The sequence below is a fragment of the Benincasa hispida genome, chromosome 2, assembly GCF_009727055.1.
Source record: "Benincasa hispida cultivar B227 chromosome 2, ASM972705v1, whole genome shotgun sequence".
NCBI classification, from domain to species: Eukaryota; Viridiplantae; Streptophyta; class Magnoliopsida; order Cucurbitales; family Cucurbitaceae; genus Benincasa; species Benincasa hispida.
In genome coordinates, this window is record NC_052350.1 from 23,211,057 (window position 1) to 23,232,633 (window position 21,577).

Consider the following 21,577-nt stretch of genomic DNA (forward strand, 5'->3'; position numbering starts at 1 on the left):
TCAATACCCCAAAAATCCCCCCAATTCTCTTTCATAATCTTTTCCCCTGTTTAACCGTCTGGTTAAATCTGAAAGAGCTCTTTATGCTGACCTAAGTTCAAGCTTATGGTTTTCATTTCAATTTGATTCTGTGTTATAAAGCAACCACTGACATTCCATGGAGGACCAACCAAACACAGTATTCGGATATGTTTGTTCCCCTTTTGAGCACCCATTAGAAAGAGAGAGTAGCTAGCTATATTGCAATGCTAAAATGGAAAAATGGGCATTCACCCGTGACATCTATATTGAGGATCATTCTAAGGGCTTAACATTATTGTTGTTAGTCATTAAACAAGGGAAAAAAAAAAAAAAAAAAGAATAAGAAAAAGGCAGCATTTGGATAGGGATTAGATGCCAAGGAAGACGATATATCGGATAAGGAGAGCCTTCCAAAATTCCTTCCCGCTTTAAACTGCACCACCTGAAAGATAGAGCACCCAAAATTGTGTCACACACCCAAGTGACCTACAAAGAAATTAAACCCCATCCACTGTTTAATTTTATTAACCACTTTTTTAAGGGTAGATAAACAGAGGTGTAAATGTTTTTAATTGAAACTAACTTACCGAAATCTCTTGGTGTTTTGCATTTAAAACACTCCATCCTGCTTGCATAATTATGTACTCCGCATCCCATTCTGTACAACATAACATTAACCATTAACCATTAATTTAAGCATATTTAATGCTGGCATGAGTTATGTTTTTAGTATCATCTTTTGAGTTAGGAAGATTACTTAGTTAAATGTTTGATTGTTTACACTTTTAAACTCTACGTTTATACCATCTAAATTGATTTTGATTAATTACAAACATGTTTTGGAGTGATTATCTACGTGAAGTGATTTGAACAATTAGGAGATTGCGATGTCTGAAGTATGTTCCAGAACATATAATAACAACTTAAACTGTAAATTTGATTATTGTTGTTTGTGTACCTAGGACAAATCCAGTCTCCAGATTTCCATCCAGGTGGGATGCTTGCATCAGATCCATACTGATCGGAACCCATCATGTAGGCGCCATAATCACCAGGATAGACGGACTTAAATGCACCACATCTAAAGCAGTTGGGGCGGCTGGCATAATTGTGAGCCCCGCAGCTGCCAGTGGTGCAGTACCAGTCTCCGGCCAACGCCTCCGTCTTGTTGTAACTGTAAGTTGAAGGGTCTGGGCCTCCATACTTGGGGTAACCACAACGATGGCATGCTTCTCTCTTTTTGAAGTTTACGTTCTGGCAAACGTTGCATATCCAATCTCCTGCTGACCAGCTCATTCCCTTCTATATATATAGAAATCCCATTACTCATAAGTTGAAAGATAAACAAATAAAAAACTGCATCAAGTGTCTAAAACTCTGTCAGGTTCAAGCTTTAATGGAGTGCAAAACAAAAAAGAACGGGGAAGAAGAAACTTAGACTTTAAAATTTGAATACCCTTTTTCCCAAAAGCCTAGTATGGATAGCTAACGTTTTTTTTTTTTTTTTTTATATATATATATATATATATATAAAGGCCAAGTCCTAAAAGCTATATTCTAATAACAGAAGGCCAAAAGAGGGAAAAACTCGAGTTTGATTACTGAAGTAGGAAGCTCACCTTGATGAAGAAAGGAAGATGGATGGAATAATGAACAGTTTTGTTGGGGAAATAGGTGAATTCGAATTTGAATTTTGTTAGAAGTGAGAGTTTGTTGAATTAGTTTGCTCGGGGTACGAGGGGTTTATATAGTTGGCCAAGTTCTCTTAGCATTGGGGTCCATTTTATTGTGGTTTTTCTTTTATTCCCTTGCCTTTTCACAGATGGTTTTCTCGTGATGCGATTCCCGAAGTTGATTTTATTTTTCTCTATCTTTATATTTAGATTAAGTTTGTAGTGACCTTTTAAGAGTAGAGAATTATCAAAATTTTCAACTCATATTTTACAATATTTTGGTGTCAAGAAAATATAATTTTTAGGTATCTTTAACCTCTTAACCATTTGTGTAGTGTATATATATTTATTGATGGATTAATTTCACATCGCATCCTTTGATTATCTTTCTATTCTTAGAATAGGAAAGGTTAGGTTTTCGAGAGAGGACCTTGTTGGCAAGAGCTTAGAGTCTCTTTATTGGGAAAAGGCTCACTAACTATCACAAGACTAAATAGAAAACTAAAAATAAATAAATAAAAGAAAATAATAAAAATTAGAAACAAAAGAATTTACTTGAAAATTTCTAACACTAGAGAAAAAATCGTAACTTATTTCTAAGAAACAAGTGAAAAATTATTACAATCACATAAAATTATCTTCTCAACTCCAATGATGAGAAAGACACTCTTTCAAAGCTTTATACACCACTCCCATCACTAGAGTTAGTATACCAAACTGTGTTCTTAATTAGGATGATTTGAAACTAAAGTCAAGATTTTTTTTATAGTGCTTGGAACTTATTGCTTTTTTGAACTTTTCTGATACATGGTACTACTATTCTAATATTTTGCCAAATATTCTACACTCTTAGTGATACCAACTTGGACATTTCACATTCGAACTTTCGAGTGAGCTTAATACCAAACACCTTTGATGTCCTTCAAATCCAAGCCTTGGAACGGGTGTGCACCCCGATATGGGGAAGCAAAACTATGCCCCTGGTTATCCAAAAAATAGAAACATAGAAAGGTCGTGTGTACTCTTTTAGAAAAACTTCACATGCTAGGTTAATTTCTAGCCCAAATCTATTAAGAAAGGCACATTTCATATGTTTCATGAGTTACCCTAGAAAAGTACTAGACATCTTGTTCAATCATATGAGTATTTTAAATCATTATTCCAATTATTGTGCTTTTGTCTCTAGAGTGGTAGCTTTTCTCAAAAGTACTCAGCACTCACCCTATACTAATGCCTTAATTTGTACGTTGAGATACCCTAGAACACAACCCAAAATTCCTCACTCGTATGTCTATTCCATTCCACTTTTGATGTATATATAGGTTCAATATAGTTTTTTAGACATGATTTTTTATTTTTATTTTTATTATATTATTATTTTCTTTTTAAAAAAAAAAAAAACAAAAGCAAAATTTAATTTTGCTTTCTTGACTGTTTTACTCTAATCGTTGAACTGTGTTACCAACCTTCTAGTTTGGTCTTTTTATATTTTAAATATTAATTACAGTCATTTAGCCATTTGGATAACCTTTTAGTTTTTTAGAATTAGATCATAAATATCAATTTCATTTATTGGTTTTTTTTAATTTTGTTATCTCTATTTTAGGAATCTTTTCAAAAACCAAGCCTAGGTTTTGAAAATATAAAAAATAGAAGACTTGGTTGGATAACAAATTCGCTTTTGTTTTTTGTTATTGATATTTGTACTTGTTTTCTCTCAACTCTCCTATTATGATTTTTAATTTTCTTAAAAGAAACTTTTGAACTTCTAGTCAAATTCTTAAAATAAAAACTAATCTTTAGTAGAAAGTGAATAACAAAACATGTGAAATTAATATTTATAAAGTCTAATTTTCAAAAGTAAAAAATAAAATGATTATCAAATAGGCTTTTAATTTTTTGCTCAAGAAGATGGAAACTATAGCGAAAAAGTTGTGGGAAAAAATACAATTTTAAAATTAAAAAAAATCAAATGATTACTAAACGAGGTCTTATACTTCTCAAATTTATCCATATTTTGATTATGGAGGTAAGTTAGAGTTGATAGAAGAAATGCCATATATAGAAGATGAACGTGGTTACAACATACATAAAATAAATTGGACAACATTTGTATACTAGGAATTATAGTTAAACTTAATTAATTAGTGGACTAAAATTAAGATTTAAAATTCGAAAGGATTAAAACAAAGAATAAAGAGAGAAAGGAATAATTAAATACAATTTAGTTATTAAAATAGGTTTGAACTAGTTAAGTATAGAACAATATTTGTCCACACACTAGTTGGTAGAAACTTCTATTGATATTTGATGTAGTTTAGTAGTCTATTTTTATCACATAACTAATAGTTTCAACTATTAATATTATTAGTTCAACGAGATGAGAGATCAGAACATTCCATCTCTACAAGAAATACATTTTCCACTCTTAAATTTCTCGTTTTGTTATCTACATTTTAATAATGTTTCAAAAACTAGGTCAAATTTTGAAAACTTGAAAACGTAGTTTTTTATTTTTTTTTATTTATTTTTTTTTTTTTTAAGAATTTTCTTAAGAATTTAACTCTTGTACTAAAGAAAGGTGCAAATCTTTGTAAGAAAATGAGAGAAAATATGATTAATTTTCAAAATCTAGATACCAAAGACGAAAGCCCGTTTGGGAATCAAAGACAAAAGTCCATTTGAGAACCATTTGGATTTTAGTTTTACTTTTGAAAATTAAGCTTATTTGTTTTCAATTTCTTACCATGTTTCACATCTTTCTTAAGTAAAATAAAGTTGAATTCTTAGCCAAATTCCAAAAACAAAATCTATTAGATTTCAAAAATAAAAAGTTTAGATTTCAAAGCTTGATTTGGTTTTTGATGACAAAAATAAAAAGTTTAGAGATATAAAAGATCAAACGAGACTGAAATAGTTATCTAACAAAGTCGTAGTTAGGAAGTGGTAGCTAGCTAGGTGCACATTAACAAAGCAAGCAAGCAAATATCTGATACAGCCATATAGATGAGATGCCTTTGTGTTTGGGTGGCGTTTGTTTGCTCCAACTTGTCCATATAAGCCTTCCCCATGTAGTTTCATTACATGGGTCAAAACCCTTTCACAAAAGAAGGGGTTAAATAAGAAAACACAAAAACAACTAAAACAAAAGTTCAAAAGAAAATTGTTTGATTATTATTATTATTATTATTATTATTATTATTATTATTATTATATAATTTCCTCTCTCCCCCCCATTGGAATCTATTCCTGTTAAGTGCACATCCATCATCCTTCCCAAATTCCTTTTTCCTTCAATAATTCAACAAAAAGATGGGCACTCCCTAGATTCATCATCCCATTTTCACCTCCTCTTGCTGCCTTTCTGGCCCTCCCATTGCTTAATTTATATGCATGTATATGCAAATTCATCTCGAAATTCTACTTTGATTTGACTCTTTCATTCTTTGTGTTTTTTCTCTATTTAAAGCCGGTTTGAATTACCTTTTTAAATACTTAAAAAGATGTTTTTTAATGTTTATGTACCTATATTTAAACACTTAGAAAGTCAACTCAAAAAGTGACGGTTAATGTTTTGAACTTTTAAAAGTTTCAGTTATATCATTCTACTTTGAATTGTACTTGTTACTAATGAGTTCGTGTATTAATACTATTAACATCCTCCTACGCATTGTTTTTCTTATTTCTGAATTCAACGTGTGGAGATAGAAAGATTTGAATATTTGTTTAAGAATATATACCTAAATCGATTGAGTTAGGCTCAAAATGGTCCTTTTATGTTAGTGTTTATCATAATTGTAAATAGTTTAAACTAAATGAAAGTAAAGATATAGACTTGCTATTTTATTTCATTTACTATATTAAGTAAGATATGTATATACCCAAATGCATGTATTAGGTTACGTGTTGAGTTTCAAAGGTAAAAGTGACAAGACAAGAACATATTTGTATATGAAGTTGAGGAACTAAAATTAGAATATATGAAAGTGGATCAAGGTGAGTACTTGGTAATATAATGAGATAAGTATGAAAGATAAGATATTAAAAGAGAATTAATCCATGTTTTAGTTATTTTTAACAAAATAATTTGTCTATATGAGAGAAAAATAGGTTTTAATATGAAAAATGTTTCAAATGACAATATTTTTAGGGTATGTTTGGGATAAAAACTAGCTTAAGATTATAATAACTTTTGTCACAATAAATATTATTTTATACTTTCCAACTATCTATAGTTAACATTATTTGTAACAGTATTTATTATTTTATTCTCAAACTAAAATAGTTTACACCTCAAATACAAACTATTATAACTCCACTATAATAATCAATTTCTTACCTAAACGACCCGTAAATGTTTGAAGGGGAAAAATTGTCTAATATGAATAACTATTGTCATGGTATATATTACGTCATTTTGTTTCAGAATATTCTCGATTGTTTGTCAACTTTTTTGAACTAGCTATTCTTTTAAAAGCAAATCTTTTGTCCTAATCTTAGGCATATGGCTAAGCAGAAATGATTATATATAATTAGACACCACAAATCGTAATATACTTATGTTTACATTTTAAAAGCGTAAAATTCATATTGTTTTATCATCCAAAAAGGAATTCTACTAAAATTGCTATAAAATATATTAAATTAAAAATGCAATTAAAAAAGTTTAAATTATATCTAAAAAGAAAATCAAGTTGTACCAATTTTTACTATATAATTTTATCAAATCACACTTGAAACCTAGATCATAACATTAAACTAGAAAAGGTGTTTCTCAAACTCAATGAATTATAAAATATATATGTGTGGTATATTTGATAGATTCTTTTTTTAAAAAAAAAAAAAAAGAAAAAAGAAATTTTTTGTTGAAACTTGTATGTTTCTTTTAAAGTTATTCCATAATTAACTAGTATATTAGTCAAATTTAATGTCTTGGACATTTAAACTTTTATTGAAATTTGTGTTTACAAAGACTTTTGCATTCTTTTATAAAATTAATAGGAGAACTAATGAAAAAAAAAATTGATAGTAAAAAAGAAATTAGAAAGATACATTTGCACAGGATATCCAAGTATCTTATCATAATTTGATACATGACATTGTTAAATATATATATATATATATTATATTTTTCCTCTATGATTGAAGTGGATGTGTGAAAATCAGGACCGCACCCAGATATTACTAAAAAAATTATGCAACATTTATCTAAGTTTAATATTCAACTGAAAAAATACTAATTTATACACTGAACTTTGGGGTTATATCGATTTAAATCATAAACTAATAATTATATCAATTTAAACTTGAATTTTGATAATTGGATCAATTTAAACCTCAAATTAATAATGGTTAGTTTATGGTTTAAATTAATACAACCTCAAAGTTTAGAGATATAAATTAATATTTGTCTTATTCAATTTAATGAAAGTGAAAGTGAGAATATATATATATAAAGTTTATAGTTTATAGTAAAAACTGTTTTTTAAAGTAAATAATTAAATTGGAATAATTAGGATTGCGGCGAACCGACGCTGGATGGAGTACATGGTGATGGGTCAGTGTGAGAACTTTGCAGATATATCAAAAAAGTGAATTATTATTTTATAGTATTTTGTTGGTGAAGATATATAACTTTATTGTTTAGGAGCCCAAAAATATCTCTATATTATTTATTCTTTTATTTTCTACATGTTTGGAGTGCATGCATGTAGGTTGGGGAGCTATTAATAAATAATTCAACCAAGAATTTGATTCTTTCCATATAAAATACTTCACAAATGTACTAGAGGGAAAAAAAACAATTAAATTCAATATATACATGTTATATATATATATATATATATATGCACACACATATTATAAGCTTGTCTTTTTAATAAAATAAAATAAAATAGATAGATTGGTATATATATTGCAAGTATAATTGAATAATACTATTTTGCACAATTTCTATTCTAAAAGTGAGGTCGTTCACTAGTAATATATTTGTTTGATAGTTTTCAATAATTTAAAATCGTAGTCATTTTTCTATACAAAAAGTTGTAGTCAAGTTTAAAATTTTTAAACAATTATGAATATTACCAAAAGTTATTTAATAATTTGGGTTCTACACGCTACAAGAAATTTAGTTTTTTTCGACCTTCTTTTCGGCGTCGAGAGAAATAACATATCCCGGTGGTATTAGGAAACAACATCGAAAAAAAGAAGTATTTCCAACGCTGTCCTAGACCATCGACATAAAAGAGGTGGGGAGAAAATGTTAGGCCTCTCCTGACGTCATGGTGTAGGCATCGGGAGAAATATTCTTATCCCGACGATAGAGGGAAGGCATCGGGATTTTAAAAAAACTTGGTAATTTTTTTTAAGCCTCTCCCGACGGTTATTTAAATTATTGTCGGGATAATGGTCATTTAAAACTCTAAGAAGTCTTCCCCTGTTGTGGATAGTTGGAAAGTTAAATCTAGCTAGCATGAAAATAGTGAATTCCTAGTTAAAGCCATTTCAAACTTGAGGATACATAAATTTGATTCAATGTCTAAATATAGAAGTTGTATTTGAAAGCCAATAAACTAATAGAAATTTGTAACATAAAGTTTCTTTGGAGTGTTAAGTTTGTTCTTTAGGCTTTGAATCATAATAGCCTCTGTGATGCATTGTTGTTATGTGTAATGATATATTATGGAAGTCATTGTGAGAAAACAATCTCAAGAAATTGACATATCTATGTATATTTATAAAGTCTTTACAGTCTCTCTTCATATTGGATCTTTAGACAAAAAGTATCCTAATTTTGGAATGGCCATGCTTATTCTATGGAGGTTTGAAAGAAGCTAAAAGCAATTAAGCACAAACATTTGATGACATTAAAAGTCTAGAACAAAAACTAACTTTTAGCTTGAAAGTTGATTTTCTTTTCTTTATTCTTTATTGTTCTTTCAGCAAATTATTGAAAAACAGTTGCGACGTGATGATATTTCAATATGAATTTTTAGGTGTCTAAAATTTGAGATTGACATAATGAGTGAATCAACATATCTATTTATTAGAAAAAAACCATGAAACATAAAAAAGATTAACAACGAAATGTAATTAATGTAAATATAATAGTACATAAATTTTGGGTTTGTTTGTTCTGTGGAGAGTCCTTGTTTGTTATGTTTCAAGTTGCATTTTCTTGCTTTGTTAATAGGTTTTCTTGCACAGGTTTAGTAGAGAACATATTTGCAGTTATTATAATGTCATTATTGATCAAACCCATCAAGTTTTTTAGTTTCTAAAATTGAGAAAATCAAAGTTCTTTTCTGACCGGAGTTGACACTGAACCCACTCCCAATCGGAGCTGACACTGGCAACCACTATTTTTGCCCAATCTTCTCTCTTGTTCAATTTAGTTTGAGGTATATCGACTTCTATTTTATTTTATTTATTTCTGATTTTGTGTTCCTCGACTTAATTTCAACCGTGGATGTGATTTTGTGTATGTTTTACTTGTTTAGATTGTTTATTTTAGAAATATGAAATGATCGGGATGAATCTAAAGTATTGCACTCCTTCTCCCAAAAGTAATTGATTGGTAGTTTCTAGAGAAGAACAAAAAAAAAAAAAAAAAAAAAAAGACTAGAATTATTCTTTTATTGTAGAAGTTGAAATTTATGTAGTATGCACGCTTTAATATTGTATACAAAAGCACAAAGTTTGTCACTATGGTTTGAATTAATGTATAATAATTTTATATAGCTTTTTGTATTTCTATTTTCGTTTGTTTTCTTTGTTTCTTTGGTCAATTTTCGGGTATTAAATTCTGTTGAGGTCAATTTAATTTTCCATGAAATGAAGAATTACCTCTTAGTTTTTGTACTCTTTATCAATTGTCATATATTTTTATGATACTAGCATGTTTGACTCCTAACTAAACTTAGTATTTGATGTATTTTGTACAATATTTTTTTCTTATTTTTGTTCGAATCAACTAATTGATATAATTGATATCCTAGATTTAGGTTTCCATCTAACATATATAATTATGTAATTATAATTTATATATGTATCTCCCTTTGCTCATCCTCTCTATTGGTTAAAGAAGAATGACACTAGTTCCTTTCGTTATTTATTTGCAATTATTATAATGACACTAGTACCACTATATAGTGTAAGACATACTTCTATATCACTTAGTATTTGGTACAATATTTGGTATATATTAAGTTATTTATTTTTGGACTACTTTGTTATTATTGTGTGTGATTTTTTTTTATTATTATCTTTTTTTTTTTTTTTTTTGTTAATATTCTTATGTTGGGTTTAAAATTGTTATAGGGATAAATGTATGATTACGTTTAAGTTTAAGTTTCCATATAAGTTCTATATTGAGTTTGAGATTGAAATATGTAAATATGAGTTGGTTTGTTTCAATTCGTTAATGTTCTTTTAAGTTCTATTGAGATTGAGAATAATTTTGAGATGGATATATGTTATGTTGAGTTTGTGATTAAAACAAGTGGGGTGAGGGGAGATTGAATAAAGTTCATTTGAATTTGTTCATATTCTTATGTTGGGTTTAAAATTGATTTAGGGGTAAGTGTATAGTTATATTCAAGTTTAAGTTGGGTTTTAAGTTCTATATTGAGTCTGAGATTGAAATATGTAAATATGAGTTTAAATTGGGTTTTAAGTTCATATTCTTATGTTGGGTTTAAATTTGTTTCAATTTGTTAATGTTCTTAAGTTGAGTTTTAAGTTTTATATTCATTTTGAATAAAGTTCATTTGAATTTGTTAATGTTCTTATGTTGGTTCCTATTCATATAGGGGTGATTGTCTAATTATGTTTATGATTAAATTGAGTTTTAAGTTATATACTAATGTTGGGATTGTTATTTGTATATTGAGTTTGAGTATAAAATGTGTAAATACGGATTGATTTGAGGATAAGGTAGGGGTTGGGGAGATTGCATAAAATTCATTTATATTTGTTAATGTTCTTATGTTGGGTTTAAAGTTGGTATAGGGGTAAATGTATATTTATATTTAAGTTTTAAGTTCTATATTGAATTTGAAATTGAAATATGTAAATCTGAGTTGTTTGTTTCAATTCTTAATGTTCTTAGTTGAGTTTTAAGTTCTATATTCATTTTGAGATTGGTATATGGTATATTGAGCATTAAAATTATTTAAATTTGTATTTTGTAGGTATCTCGAGATTTATGTTAAAGATGCATCTCCCAATAAGCTAAGTTAGGTTGTAGAATTATGTTTTATAGGTACTCTGTGGATATTATGTAATGTGGATGTTATATTATATTTAAGACGAATAGTATTAGTAGTTGTTTATTTGACAAATTCTTAAGATTCAAACATATTTTCTAAATATTATTTAATATTGTAGACATCTAATTAATTTTAGCAATTTTTATTTTAGTTTATATGATATCTGTAAGATTCAAATAGGTATGACATTTATAATATATATATATATATATATATATATTTAGTAAATAAATAAAAAAATATTTTTGATGCCTAAATATGTAATTCCGACGATACAAGGGTCGGAAAAAAAGTGTAATTTCATGCTTGTTTTTTTATCTTTTTCTCGATGGTAAAATATGTCACCGTCGGCGGCATAAGTAACCATCGCCCAACAGTACAAGGGTCGGAAAAAGTGTAATTTCACGCTAAAATAGCTTTCAAGATAACTTTTGTCGATGGTCGAATTGTAGATTAAGCGTTGGGATAAGTAACCATATCCCAATGCCAAATGGAACCGTCGGTATAAGCTGACTTCTCCCAACGGTGGAAAATTATTCTTACCGTCGGGATAAATAACTTTTTCTGACAGTATCATTTAGGATCGACAAAAGACCCCATCCTTGTTCTGTCGAGTTATCTTTTTTTCCCCTACGACAAGACTTTTTTGGGTTGAGGAAGGATTTTCCGATGATTGAACTATCGTCAGGATACGTTTTTCCGATAGTTTTTTGAATTTTTTCCGACAGTTTAAACTTAAAATCATAAAAATAAACATTAAAAAAGTTTATTCATCTCTCTAGAAAAAAAAAATAGGGATTTTTGTTGAAACTTGGAAGTTAATTCTTAAAAAACAAAACATTTGAAGTTTTGTAATTTTTAGTTTCATTTTAGGCTAACTTATACAAAGTACTTATGTTCTCTTTGGTAACTTGTAATTAGTTTCAATCATGCTTCTATACTTTGAAAATCAAGGGAATAAATTTATACCAAAGCTGAAGTAACATAATTTCTACACTCTCTAATTAAAACAATAATAAGAGAAGAAATTTAAAAAAGAGGAAGAAAAAGAAATATACTTAAAGAAGTGATGGCGATAATTCATCCCAAGAATCTATTCTAATTTTCCATCTTGTTCGTATATCAAACTTATTTCTCTCTACCTCACGATTATTTTATAGCACAAATGTAAGATATGAGGATTTGGATTGCGAGGTTTGGATTTCACCATTATAGAAATTTCTCTCCACTCTCTTAATTTTTTTTAATCAAAGTGCAAGTAGTTTTTTTAAACACGTTATCATCTAGAATTTTAAAATATGTCTAGTAGAATTGTATGTTCAATAACCATAAAACATTAAAAATACTGTAATATAAATTCATATACACAAAATTTCTTAAACCTATTAAACACACAATTGAAAGTTTAGAAATAATTATTATACGTCGTCAAAAGCTGTGGGGTATGGCAAGTATGCATAGGATCAAGTAAGAACAAGTGGGGTTTTAGGTTTTGCTCAAGTTTGACCTAGCATTTGATAAGGAAGAATAACAAAAAAAGGTGAGGCCAAAAATGTAATAACAAGACATGGTGAATATTCCAATTGAAACATGAAAACCTTAGACAAATGCAAATGCCCTTCCAATAATTCCCAAAAATCTTTATTCTCTCCATTTTCTTTTTCTTTCCCTTTTTCCTAAAAGAAAATTTATTGAGTGTTTTTAAAAGAAAAAGGCAAAAGCCCCTTTAATAATACTTGGAGAATCCTCATCCTAACACTTCAAAGCAAAGGTTAAATTGAATTGGCCATCACTTTATCTATGTCTTGAATCTGAATATTCCCTTTCTCTCCATTTCTTCTTTGATTTTCCATATCTTGCACAATCCAAACCCTTAACCATAATTTTACCCTGTCTTGGCTATCTATTCATATATATTATTAATACAACATGATTTATTACGAGTATGACAAAACTCTTTACTTTATCACGTGGTCTTTTTTCTCTCACCCTACAAATATTAGACTAAAAAAATGTTCAATACAGTACTTGACCATTAAACAAATATCAAATCTTAAGGTAATAATCTCAACTGTACTATATCGATTCACATTTTCTCCTATTCCTTCCTCACACCGAACCTTGATCGCTTAGGGTTTGATTATTTGCATAGTCAAGTAAGATATAAGGACATTGCAAAGTCCTTTTTTTAGTACATTTGGGATTAAGGGGAATTGGACCACAAATCTCGTAATTTCTAGTATACTCGGATGTCAATTGAGCTATGGTCAGTTTGGCAGAACATTGCAAAGTTGTTTCAATACTAAATTTTCCATTGATCTAATAATACATGAGAAATCTAAGTACTTTTCTTTTACATGATTTTGGCTATATTTATCCTCTTTTATTGATTATTCTTAAATTAAAAACCCTAATATTCTTCAATAATTATGAATTAGACCTCAAGTAAGTTTATAAAAATTTCAACCAATATTTTCTATCCAAGTAATAAATTAAATATAAAAGTCTGTAAGAACTCTAGAAGATTAAAGATTTATAATATCTATATAAATTATACACACACACACACAAAAATATTAGAATATGCGTGTGAATGGGCCAATATTTGATACTTTCTTTGAGTAATCACTTTACACTTTGTTTCCTTCATGAAGGATATGCATGGAGAAAATTATTTTGGGATTCTTTTCATAGGATTGTGCGATAGATGTTGATATTTCATTCATACAAAAACTTTTCACAATCCAACTTGGAGCTATGTAAAGTTGTGGCTAATGAAAGCTATTTCATATATATATATATATATATGAACGTGTGATAAAAAAGAAAATACTTGAAGTCTGATTCTCGATCGAGAGTACATGATTTATGTTAATTACACTGTATTTTTGTTGGTAATTAAATTTAAATGAAATTTATAAGTTGATTAGTAATTTATCTGATGAACTGGACAACTGTCCCAAAACTAATTAATTTAAGATCATTGAAATCATTGAGGCTAAATATAGATTTTTAAAAGTATAAAAAGTCAAAAATAGAACAAAGCTTTACAATATACGTCGCCAACATTATTTTTTTCCTAAAAACTTTTAAGAACCAAATAGATATAACTTTTAGGCACCTACATAAGCTTTTTTAAACAAATTTAAATCTCATTTAGTCCATGGTATTTCAAATTTATTTTATTTCCTCACTATAGTTTCAAAATGTTTGTTTTTAGTCTTTAAAGGTCTGTTTGATAGGCAACATTAAAACAATAGATAATGAAAATATGGTTGTATTTTATGTTTTTAGATATGTATTTAATAGTAGACAACAGAAATTAAATTTTAATTTAAACAATTGTTTAACATGTATTTGATAGTATATTTATGAATCATAAGACTAGTTATAGTTGCCTACTAAATAATAAGTTGAATTGTATAATTATTATTTTATAATATATTATATAATAATACATATTTAAATTTAACAAAAATAATTGAGCTCATTACATCAAGTACTATATTTGTTAATGTTTTTATCCTTTTCAATTTAACTATGCATTTTAAAATTTCAAGTTCAAAATCTAAATACATTAAAAATATAAAAATATTGTTTTCAAAATTTACATTATTTTGATTATAGAATCAAGAATAATTTTCAAAAACATAATCTATATTGCCTACCAAATGCATATTCCCTAGTAGGGGTGTTCAAAAAGCCGATAACCCAAAAAATCCAATCAATCCAACCCATGTAGTTTAAGTTGGATAATTGGGTTCAAATAAATGAAATTTTATGAGATGAGTTGGTTCATGGGTTCACTCAAAGTAACACAAACCAACTCGAATCAATCCAAATTTACTATTAATTTTTAAAAATATATTTTTTACTTACGATAGTACATATATTGATTTTAATTTGATTTAATATCATGAGTTTTTTTATAATTTATTCTCTAACAACTCCTTTAAATAATTTTTAGCATTTTGAAAAGAAAATTTTCATAATATTATATAAATTCAAATTGAGTTTTAATCTTAATTCAATATATCGAAAGTAATTAAATAAAATTTTTTATATTAACATTTTATTTATTTTTATAATAAATTTTAAATAAATGACTCGAGTAGCATAAACTAACCCAATCTAAATATTTCATGATTGAGTTGGGTTTATTATTTAATAAGAATTATGTAGATTGAAGAAACTCACAACCCGAACAATTGAGTCGGGTGCAAAAAGTGTTTCAACCAAACTCAACCTACCAACACCTCTATTCTCTAGACTTGGTAAATTTGAAGGCATAAAATACAATATGAATTGTCTACCAAATAAGCCCTACATGGGTAAATTTGTTCTTCTTTAAAAAAAAAACTTTCAGAATGTTTATTTTAACCTATAAAGCTATCTTTAAAAAATTAAAAATGTAACAATCATTTTAATCCTAATTACCATGTTACTTTTTTTTACCTTAAATATATTTTTTCTATTTTTTAAAAAAAAATTATTTAACATATTCAATTTCATTTGCTATTTAGCGGGTGAAGTCCGTACAACTATATTTTAAATTATAACGACCCTTATCTCTTAGCCCACTCGCCACCACCAAGACCTTCGTAGCGCCCAAAAATGGCGCTTTCTGCCCCTTCACTGCCACTTTCACCCACCTTCCATGTCCTTCCCTCTTCCGACCCGCCTTACAGGCTCCTTCAAGACCACCCATCTATCAAGCTTCTCTCCAAGTGCCAAAGCATTCGAACTCTCAAACAAATCCACGCTCAGATCATCAAAACTGGCCTCCACAACACTCAATTCGCCCTCAGCAAGCTTATCGAGTTTTCTGCTGTTTCTCGCGTTGGTAATATCTCTTACGCCATCTCCCTGTTTAATTCCATCGAAGACCCCAATTTATTCATTTGGAATTCGATGATTCGAGGACTTTCGATGAGTCTGTCGCCGGTTCTGGCCTTGGTTTTCTTTGTCAGAATGATTTATTCTGGGGTAGAGCCGAATTCTTATACATTTCCTTTTCTTTTGAAGTCTTGCGCTAAGCTCGCCTCTGCCCATGAAGGGAAACAGATTCATGCCCATCTTTTGAAGCTTGGGTTTCAGTCTGATGTGTTCATTCATACTTCGCTTATCAATATGTATGCCCAGAGTGGTGAAATGAATAATGCCCAATTGGTTTTTGATCAAAGTAATTTCAGGGATGCAATTTCTTTCACTGCATTAATTGCTGGTTATGCTTTGTGGGGTTATATGGATCATGCTCGGAAATTGTTTGATGAAATGCCCGTGAGAGATGTGGTGTCTTGGAATGCTATGATTGCTGGCTATGCACAAACTGGTCGTTCCAAAGAGGCGTTGATATTGTTTGAAGAAATGAGGAAAGTAAATGTTCCCCCAAATGAGAGTACTATTGTGTCTGTTCTTTCAGCTTGTGCTCAGTCAAATACTCTAGATTTAGGAAACTCAATGCGCTCTTGGATTGAAGAACGCGGGCTTCGTTCAAATCTTAAGCTTGTTAATGCTCTTATTGACATGTACTCAAAGTGCGGTGATCTTCGGACTGCTCGTGAATTGTTTGATGATATGCCTGAAAGAGATGTGATCTCATGGAATGTTATGATCGGAGGTTACACTCATATGTGCAGCTATAAAGAAGCTTTAGCGCTCTTCCGTGATATGTTAGCCTCAGGTGGTGAGCCTACTGACATAACTTTCCTTAACATTCTTCCATCTTGTGCTCATTTAGGTGCCATTGACCTTGGTAAGTGGATACATGCTTATATAAACAAAAACTTCAACTCAGCCAGTACCTCTCTTTGGACAAGTCTAATAGATTTGTATGCTAAATGTGGTGATATAGAGGCGGCACGACAGGTCTTTGATGGTATGAAAATCAAAAGCTTGGCTTCTTGGAATGCTATGATATGTGGGTTAGCAATGCATGGACAAGCAGATGAGGCTTTTGAGCTTTTCTCAAAAATGTCTAGTGATGGAATCGAACCAAACGAGATAACTTTTGTCGGTGTTTTATCTGCTTGTAAACATGCTGGTTTGGTTGATCTCGGACGCCAATTTTTCAGCTCTATGGTTCAAGACTATAAGATATCTCCTAAATCCCAACATTATGGATGCATGATAGATCTTCTTGGGCGAGCTGGGTTGTTTGAGGAAGCAGAGTCTTTGATCCAAAATATGGAAGTGAAACCAGATGGAGCCATTTGGGGTTCCCTTCTTGGGGCATGTAGAGACCATGGACGAGTTGAGTTGGGAGAATTAGTTGCAGAACGTCTTTTTGAACTCGAGCCAGATAATCCTGGAGCTTATGTGCTTTTATCTAACATATATGCAGGAGCTGGTAAATGGGATGATGTAGCAAGAATAAGAACAAGATTGAATGACAGGGGAATGAAGAAAGTTCCTGGTTGTACCACCATTGAAGTCGATAACGTTGTTCACGAGTTCCTAGTAGGGGACAAAGTTCATCCACAAAGTGAAGATATTTATAAGATGCTGGAAGAAGTAGACAGACAATTAAAGGTGTTTGGATTTGTGGCAGATACATCTGAGGTATTGTATGACATGGATGAAGAATGGAAAGAAGGAGCTCTAAGCCACCACAGTGAGAAATTAGCAATTGCTTTTGGATTGATAAGTACAAAACCAGGTACACCAATTAGAATCATTAAAAATCTTCGTGTGTGTCGTAATTGTCATTCTGCTACGAAGCTAATATCTAAGATATTCAATAGAGAGATTATTGCTAGAGATAGAAATCGTTTCCATCACTTCAAAGACGGTTCCTGCTCATGTAATGACTATTGGTGAATAATTCACTTAATGACACAATTAGCAAATACACTAGCTTGGTATTTGTCCTATCACAGAGCTGTTTCAATCATGGAATGATACACAATCTATCCGCTTAAGTTTTTAGATTGATATATAGTGTACTGCATAGCCAAAAACAAGATGACCATAACCATTTTGATCCTGTAGATTGGTAGACATTACCCTATAACAATGAAGCAAATGTCCGTCATTTGGAAAACTTCGAGGGTGTTTGAAAACCCCAACTTCAAGTAGGTGGAGTGTGTTATGATATCCACCCCATGTTTGGGGTTTCAATTATAATGGTTGGTGTTTCCAACTATGATAACCTACAAGTAACTACAATATTACTATTTCAAATCTTCTCTTTCCCTCATGTTTACGATTTCCTATCCAGATTAAAATAGTGTACACTCTAAACATAGAATATTATAACTCAAACTAAAATAGTCTAGATCCAAAGAAAACTATTATAATCTACAGACTATAATAACCAACTCAACGTCCTAAACACTCCTTTCATGCTTCAAAATGTTGGAGTTTTTCCTTGCAATTGCCAAAACATTCTTGGTGGGAATGATGATCCGACCTTTGTTAAGCAGAAATCAACACATATAATTGGGAAATATATACTTACTCCTTGAGATCAACCATACAGTACATAAATCACTATAGGCATACCGCTGGAACTGCATTTGCAATAAGAGCTGCTGCTGTGGATGCCTTAATTCCAGCAATCTCACCCTCTACACAAAATCACATAGTTTATCAATTAGATATGACAAAAATCTTAGTTAATAATCGGATAAACTTACTTGCAATCAGTGGTAGAGCTAAACTTCGAGAACACAAGCATATGTTTTTTCGTTTCAAAATTTTGCCCTAAGAAACTTTCTATTTATATGACTTGGAAACTAGACTAACCGCAACCATAATCGTTAATACAGTTTGCACATTGTTGGCTAAAATGAGCATTTGAAAAACCATCAGCTTCTCTGATAGTAGCCCATTTCATTTTAGTAATACATGTCATGGTCCGCTTTGTAATGAACAAACCTGACTCCAACAGAATTTTCTTCGAAACTGACCGACTGCTGTAGGTTCGGTCGATTCAGTCGGTCTGGTTGGTTCACGCCTAACCTCTAAGGAAAACTTCGGAGACCAACACTAACCACCAACTCCAATGAATACCGCATCCAATGACTAACCCCATCAAATACCACCTCCATCAACAACTCCGATCACCAGTGACAGTCACCATTGGGAGCCAACTCCGGCGATCAATTTCAACCATTAACTCCATCAATCATCTCTAGATTCTAACTCTAATGATCACCTTGGTCGGTCGATCATATATTAAAAAGGATAATTAAAAAAAAAAAAAAAAAAATTCGGCCAATGAAAGTATTTTTAAATAAAAATTTGAAATTATTAATTTAATAGTCCAAAAACGTGATCAACTAAAAACATGTTGCCCTACTTGAAAATCTTTTGAAATGAAAGGTCTTTAGTCTAGTAAAAGGGTACATTGTTTCCAAGTAGTAAAAATCGGAAGAATTCAAGTATTGTGTCTAAAGGAACAATTTAAAACAAAATTTCCAAAAAACAACATAGATTTTCCTCAAAATTGAAACTTGGTAAATCGAGGTAAAAACAATGTTGAGAAAGTTGATGATTTTAAAAAGAACTTATAATGAGAAAGAGGGGATTCAAACATACTTATGCCTTTTGGAAAGTAGTATAACCTAATATATGTCGTTATCTTTAGCTCAATTGCAAGGAATGATGAACTAGATTCAACACTTATTTGACCTTCCCTGAAGTCTCTATAGAAGGCTAAGTCATTACACAATTAAACATATATATGTTTATGGCTTTTAAGGTTCTAAATGTTTTACTTTATATCTAAGGTCAAAAGAAAAAGTCCTAATTTTGGATTATTTTCCTAAATTGCTTTTAGGAAGATCAAATTTTACCTAACCCTTTTAGTATTAGACTCAATTTTAGTTATTCGTCATGTGTTGTAGATAAATTTACATATTTTTAATTAAAAGAAAAAAAGTTATAACTCGCAGCCCAATCCAACCCAACCCGAATTTACAGTCCAAAACTTACAAATGAAAATGGATCGACAAAAAGAGCAGTAGCTAAAAACTTCGAGAATCGTCCAAAAACAGTAGCTAAACGAAAACAGAAAGTTGCTTTTTTTTTTTTTTTTGAGATGTGAGGCATCCTTTAACTAGACTTCAAATGGTTAAAGGTTGCTGCCATGCTTGATGCCTATGTGGGATGCCCTAATTTGCTGAGAATAAAGGAGAGAATCAATGAAAATCAGCCAAAATACTTGAGTTAAAGCATGCAATTTTCCTTAGCTACTTGTGTTTAGTAGCTTGATAATCTTAAAAAATGAGAATTATCGATCGTCTTTGGTCATAATTTGATATTAATATAAATATTTGTATTTGTCAAATCAAACAAGCATATGTATAAAAATGCATTTGAGAAAAAGTAGTCAAATAAACTTATGTATGAAAATAAAATCTTTAAAAGCATTTTTTTTCTAAACAACCAAAACAAACTCTAATTCAAGTTTTTTTATATTAAAAGAAGATCAAATGACATACTAAAAAAAATTAGCATCCCCTATTCTGTTTTACCCCATGATACACGTGCAGTTAAAAAAAACATATGAAAATCCGATGAAATACATATAAATTTTTATTTTTTTTACATTAAAAAAAAAAAAAAGATGCATTTTTTCTTTCAAACATGCATTCTCAGTTTTAATTTGGACATATATTGTTAAAATTTTGTATGTCATGTTTATGAATAATGAGAAGTAGAAATATTCTAAACCAATTAACATTCTTCCATAATAAACCATAACCTACAATTTCAAATAAATGTCATATAATGACTTACTTAATTTTTGTCCATTTTCCACTCGTACACTCTACAAATGTGTATGTTGTAAGTTTATTGATCTTATAAAGAAAAATATAGTATCTTTTCTACCTCAAATACAATGGTTATATACAAAAAAATTGTAAAAAAAATATTAAGGCAGACAAAACTTCAAATGTCTTATGGCGTTGCTTTTAAAACCACCTTAAAGGGTTTCATATCATTGGAAATAATTGTCCTCCCTTATAAATCCACGATCATCTTCTTATTTAACTGATGTGGGACTTTGATCACGTTCCCACCCAACATTAGACAATATATTGTTACCGAGAGAGTTAGATGTTAAAATACTTATATCACTTTGTTGTTGGACTAAACAAAATATCACTATGATTAGAATCTAAGCAATGGTATTTAAGGGTTTGTCTCTATTTCAAGAAAGCAATATATCTGGGCACACTCCAAATGTAATGTAAGTCGTACGTCTCTTTTATTTTTTATTTTTATTTTTGGAGAAAGTCGTCATTCCAAGGAGCATACTACTTTAAATAAGAATGCCTTTTATTTCTAACATATAAAACCTTAGTAACGTAGCTATCAAAAGTACTAATATTGGAATTTTGTTGTTATTATAAAACATTTGTATTTTGTATACGCACAAAATTATAAAATATATGTGAAATTTTTAAATTAATATCACAATTGAGTGTTATAAACTTAGAAAAATGTGTGTAAAATGGTTGCACAAAAAGTTGAGCATACAAAAACAACTTAAAGAAGAGCAGAGTTCTTTGGTCACAAAAAATTATACAAGATACCACTAATCTAAATCAATTACTCTACACTCTAAACACTCTTAACTCCACATATAATTGAATTTTTTTAAAA

General features: G+C 29.8%; 2 protein-coding genes across 5 annotated transcripts; one reads left to right on the forward strand and one right to left on the reverse strand.

Moving 5' to 3' along the window:
• Positions 1-208: 208 nt before the first annotated feature.
• LOC120071827 (zinc finger Ran-binding domain-containing protein 2-like) lies at positions 209-1,749 on the reverse strand. 3 transcript variants are annotated; one of them, XM_039024216.1, is made up of 4 exons: positions 1,641-1,747; positions 980-1,320; positions 609-679; positions 209-507 (listed from the first exon to the last, which is right to left on the reverse strand). In XM_039024216.1, exons 2-4 carry the CDS (start codon positions 1,315-1,317, stop codon positions 491-493), a joined length of 426 nt encoding a protein of 141 aa, XP_038880144.1. In that variant the 5' UTR covers positions 1,318-1,320; positions 1,641-1,747; the 3' UTR covers positions 209-490. The 3 variants fall into 3 exon arrangements, with proteins under 3 accessions (XP_038880144.1, XP_038880143.1, XP_038880145.1); XM_039024215.1 differs by having other exon boundaries at positions 211-507; positions 980-1,323; positions 1,641-1,749; XM_039024217.1 differs by having other exon boundaries at positions 218-463; positions 980-1,323; positions 1,641-1,749.
• A 13,784-nt stretch (positions 1,750-15,533) lies between these two features.
• LOC120070735 (pentatricopeptide repeat-containing protein At1g08070, chloroplastic) lies at positions 15,534-17,811 on the forward strand. 2 transcript variants are annotated; one of them, XM_039022607.1, is made up of 2 exons: positions 15,534-16,718; positions 16,818-17,811. In XM_039022607.1, the coding sequence occupies exons 1-2, from the start codon at positions 15,578-15,580 to the stop codon at positions 17,780-17,782; spliced, it is 2,106 nt and encodes a 701-aa protein (XP_038878535.1). In that variant the 5' UTR covers positions 15,534-15,577; the 3' UTR covers positions 17,783-17,811. The 2 variants fall into 2 exon arrangements, with proteins under 2 accessions (XP_038878535.1, XP_038878536.1); XM_039022608.1 differs by having other exon boundaries at positions 15,534-15,806; positions 15,989-17,811.
• The last annotated feature ends 3,766 nt before the right edge of the window (positions 17,812-21,577 follow it).

Bases quoted from the DNA above. Each gene is read 5' to 3' on its own strand.
- LOC120071827 (XM_039024216.1), bottom strand. From the start codon at position 1,317: ATGAGCTGGTCAGCAGGAGATTGGATATGCAACGTTTGCCAGAACGTA. The intron at 680-979 runs GTACACAAACAA...TATGTTGTACAG, and splicing joins GGAGACTGGATTTGTCCTAG to AATGGGATGCGGAGTACATA.
- LOC120070735 (XM_039022607.1), top strand. From the start codon at position 15,578: ATGGCGCTTTCTGCCCCTTCACTGCCACTTTCACCCACCTTCCATGTC. The intron at 16,719-16,817 runs GTAAGTGGATAC...GTGGTGATATAG, and splicing joins TTTAGGTGCCATTGACCTTG to AGGCGGCACGACAGGTCTTT.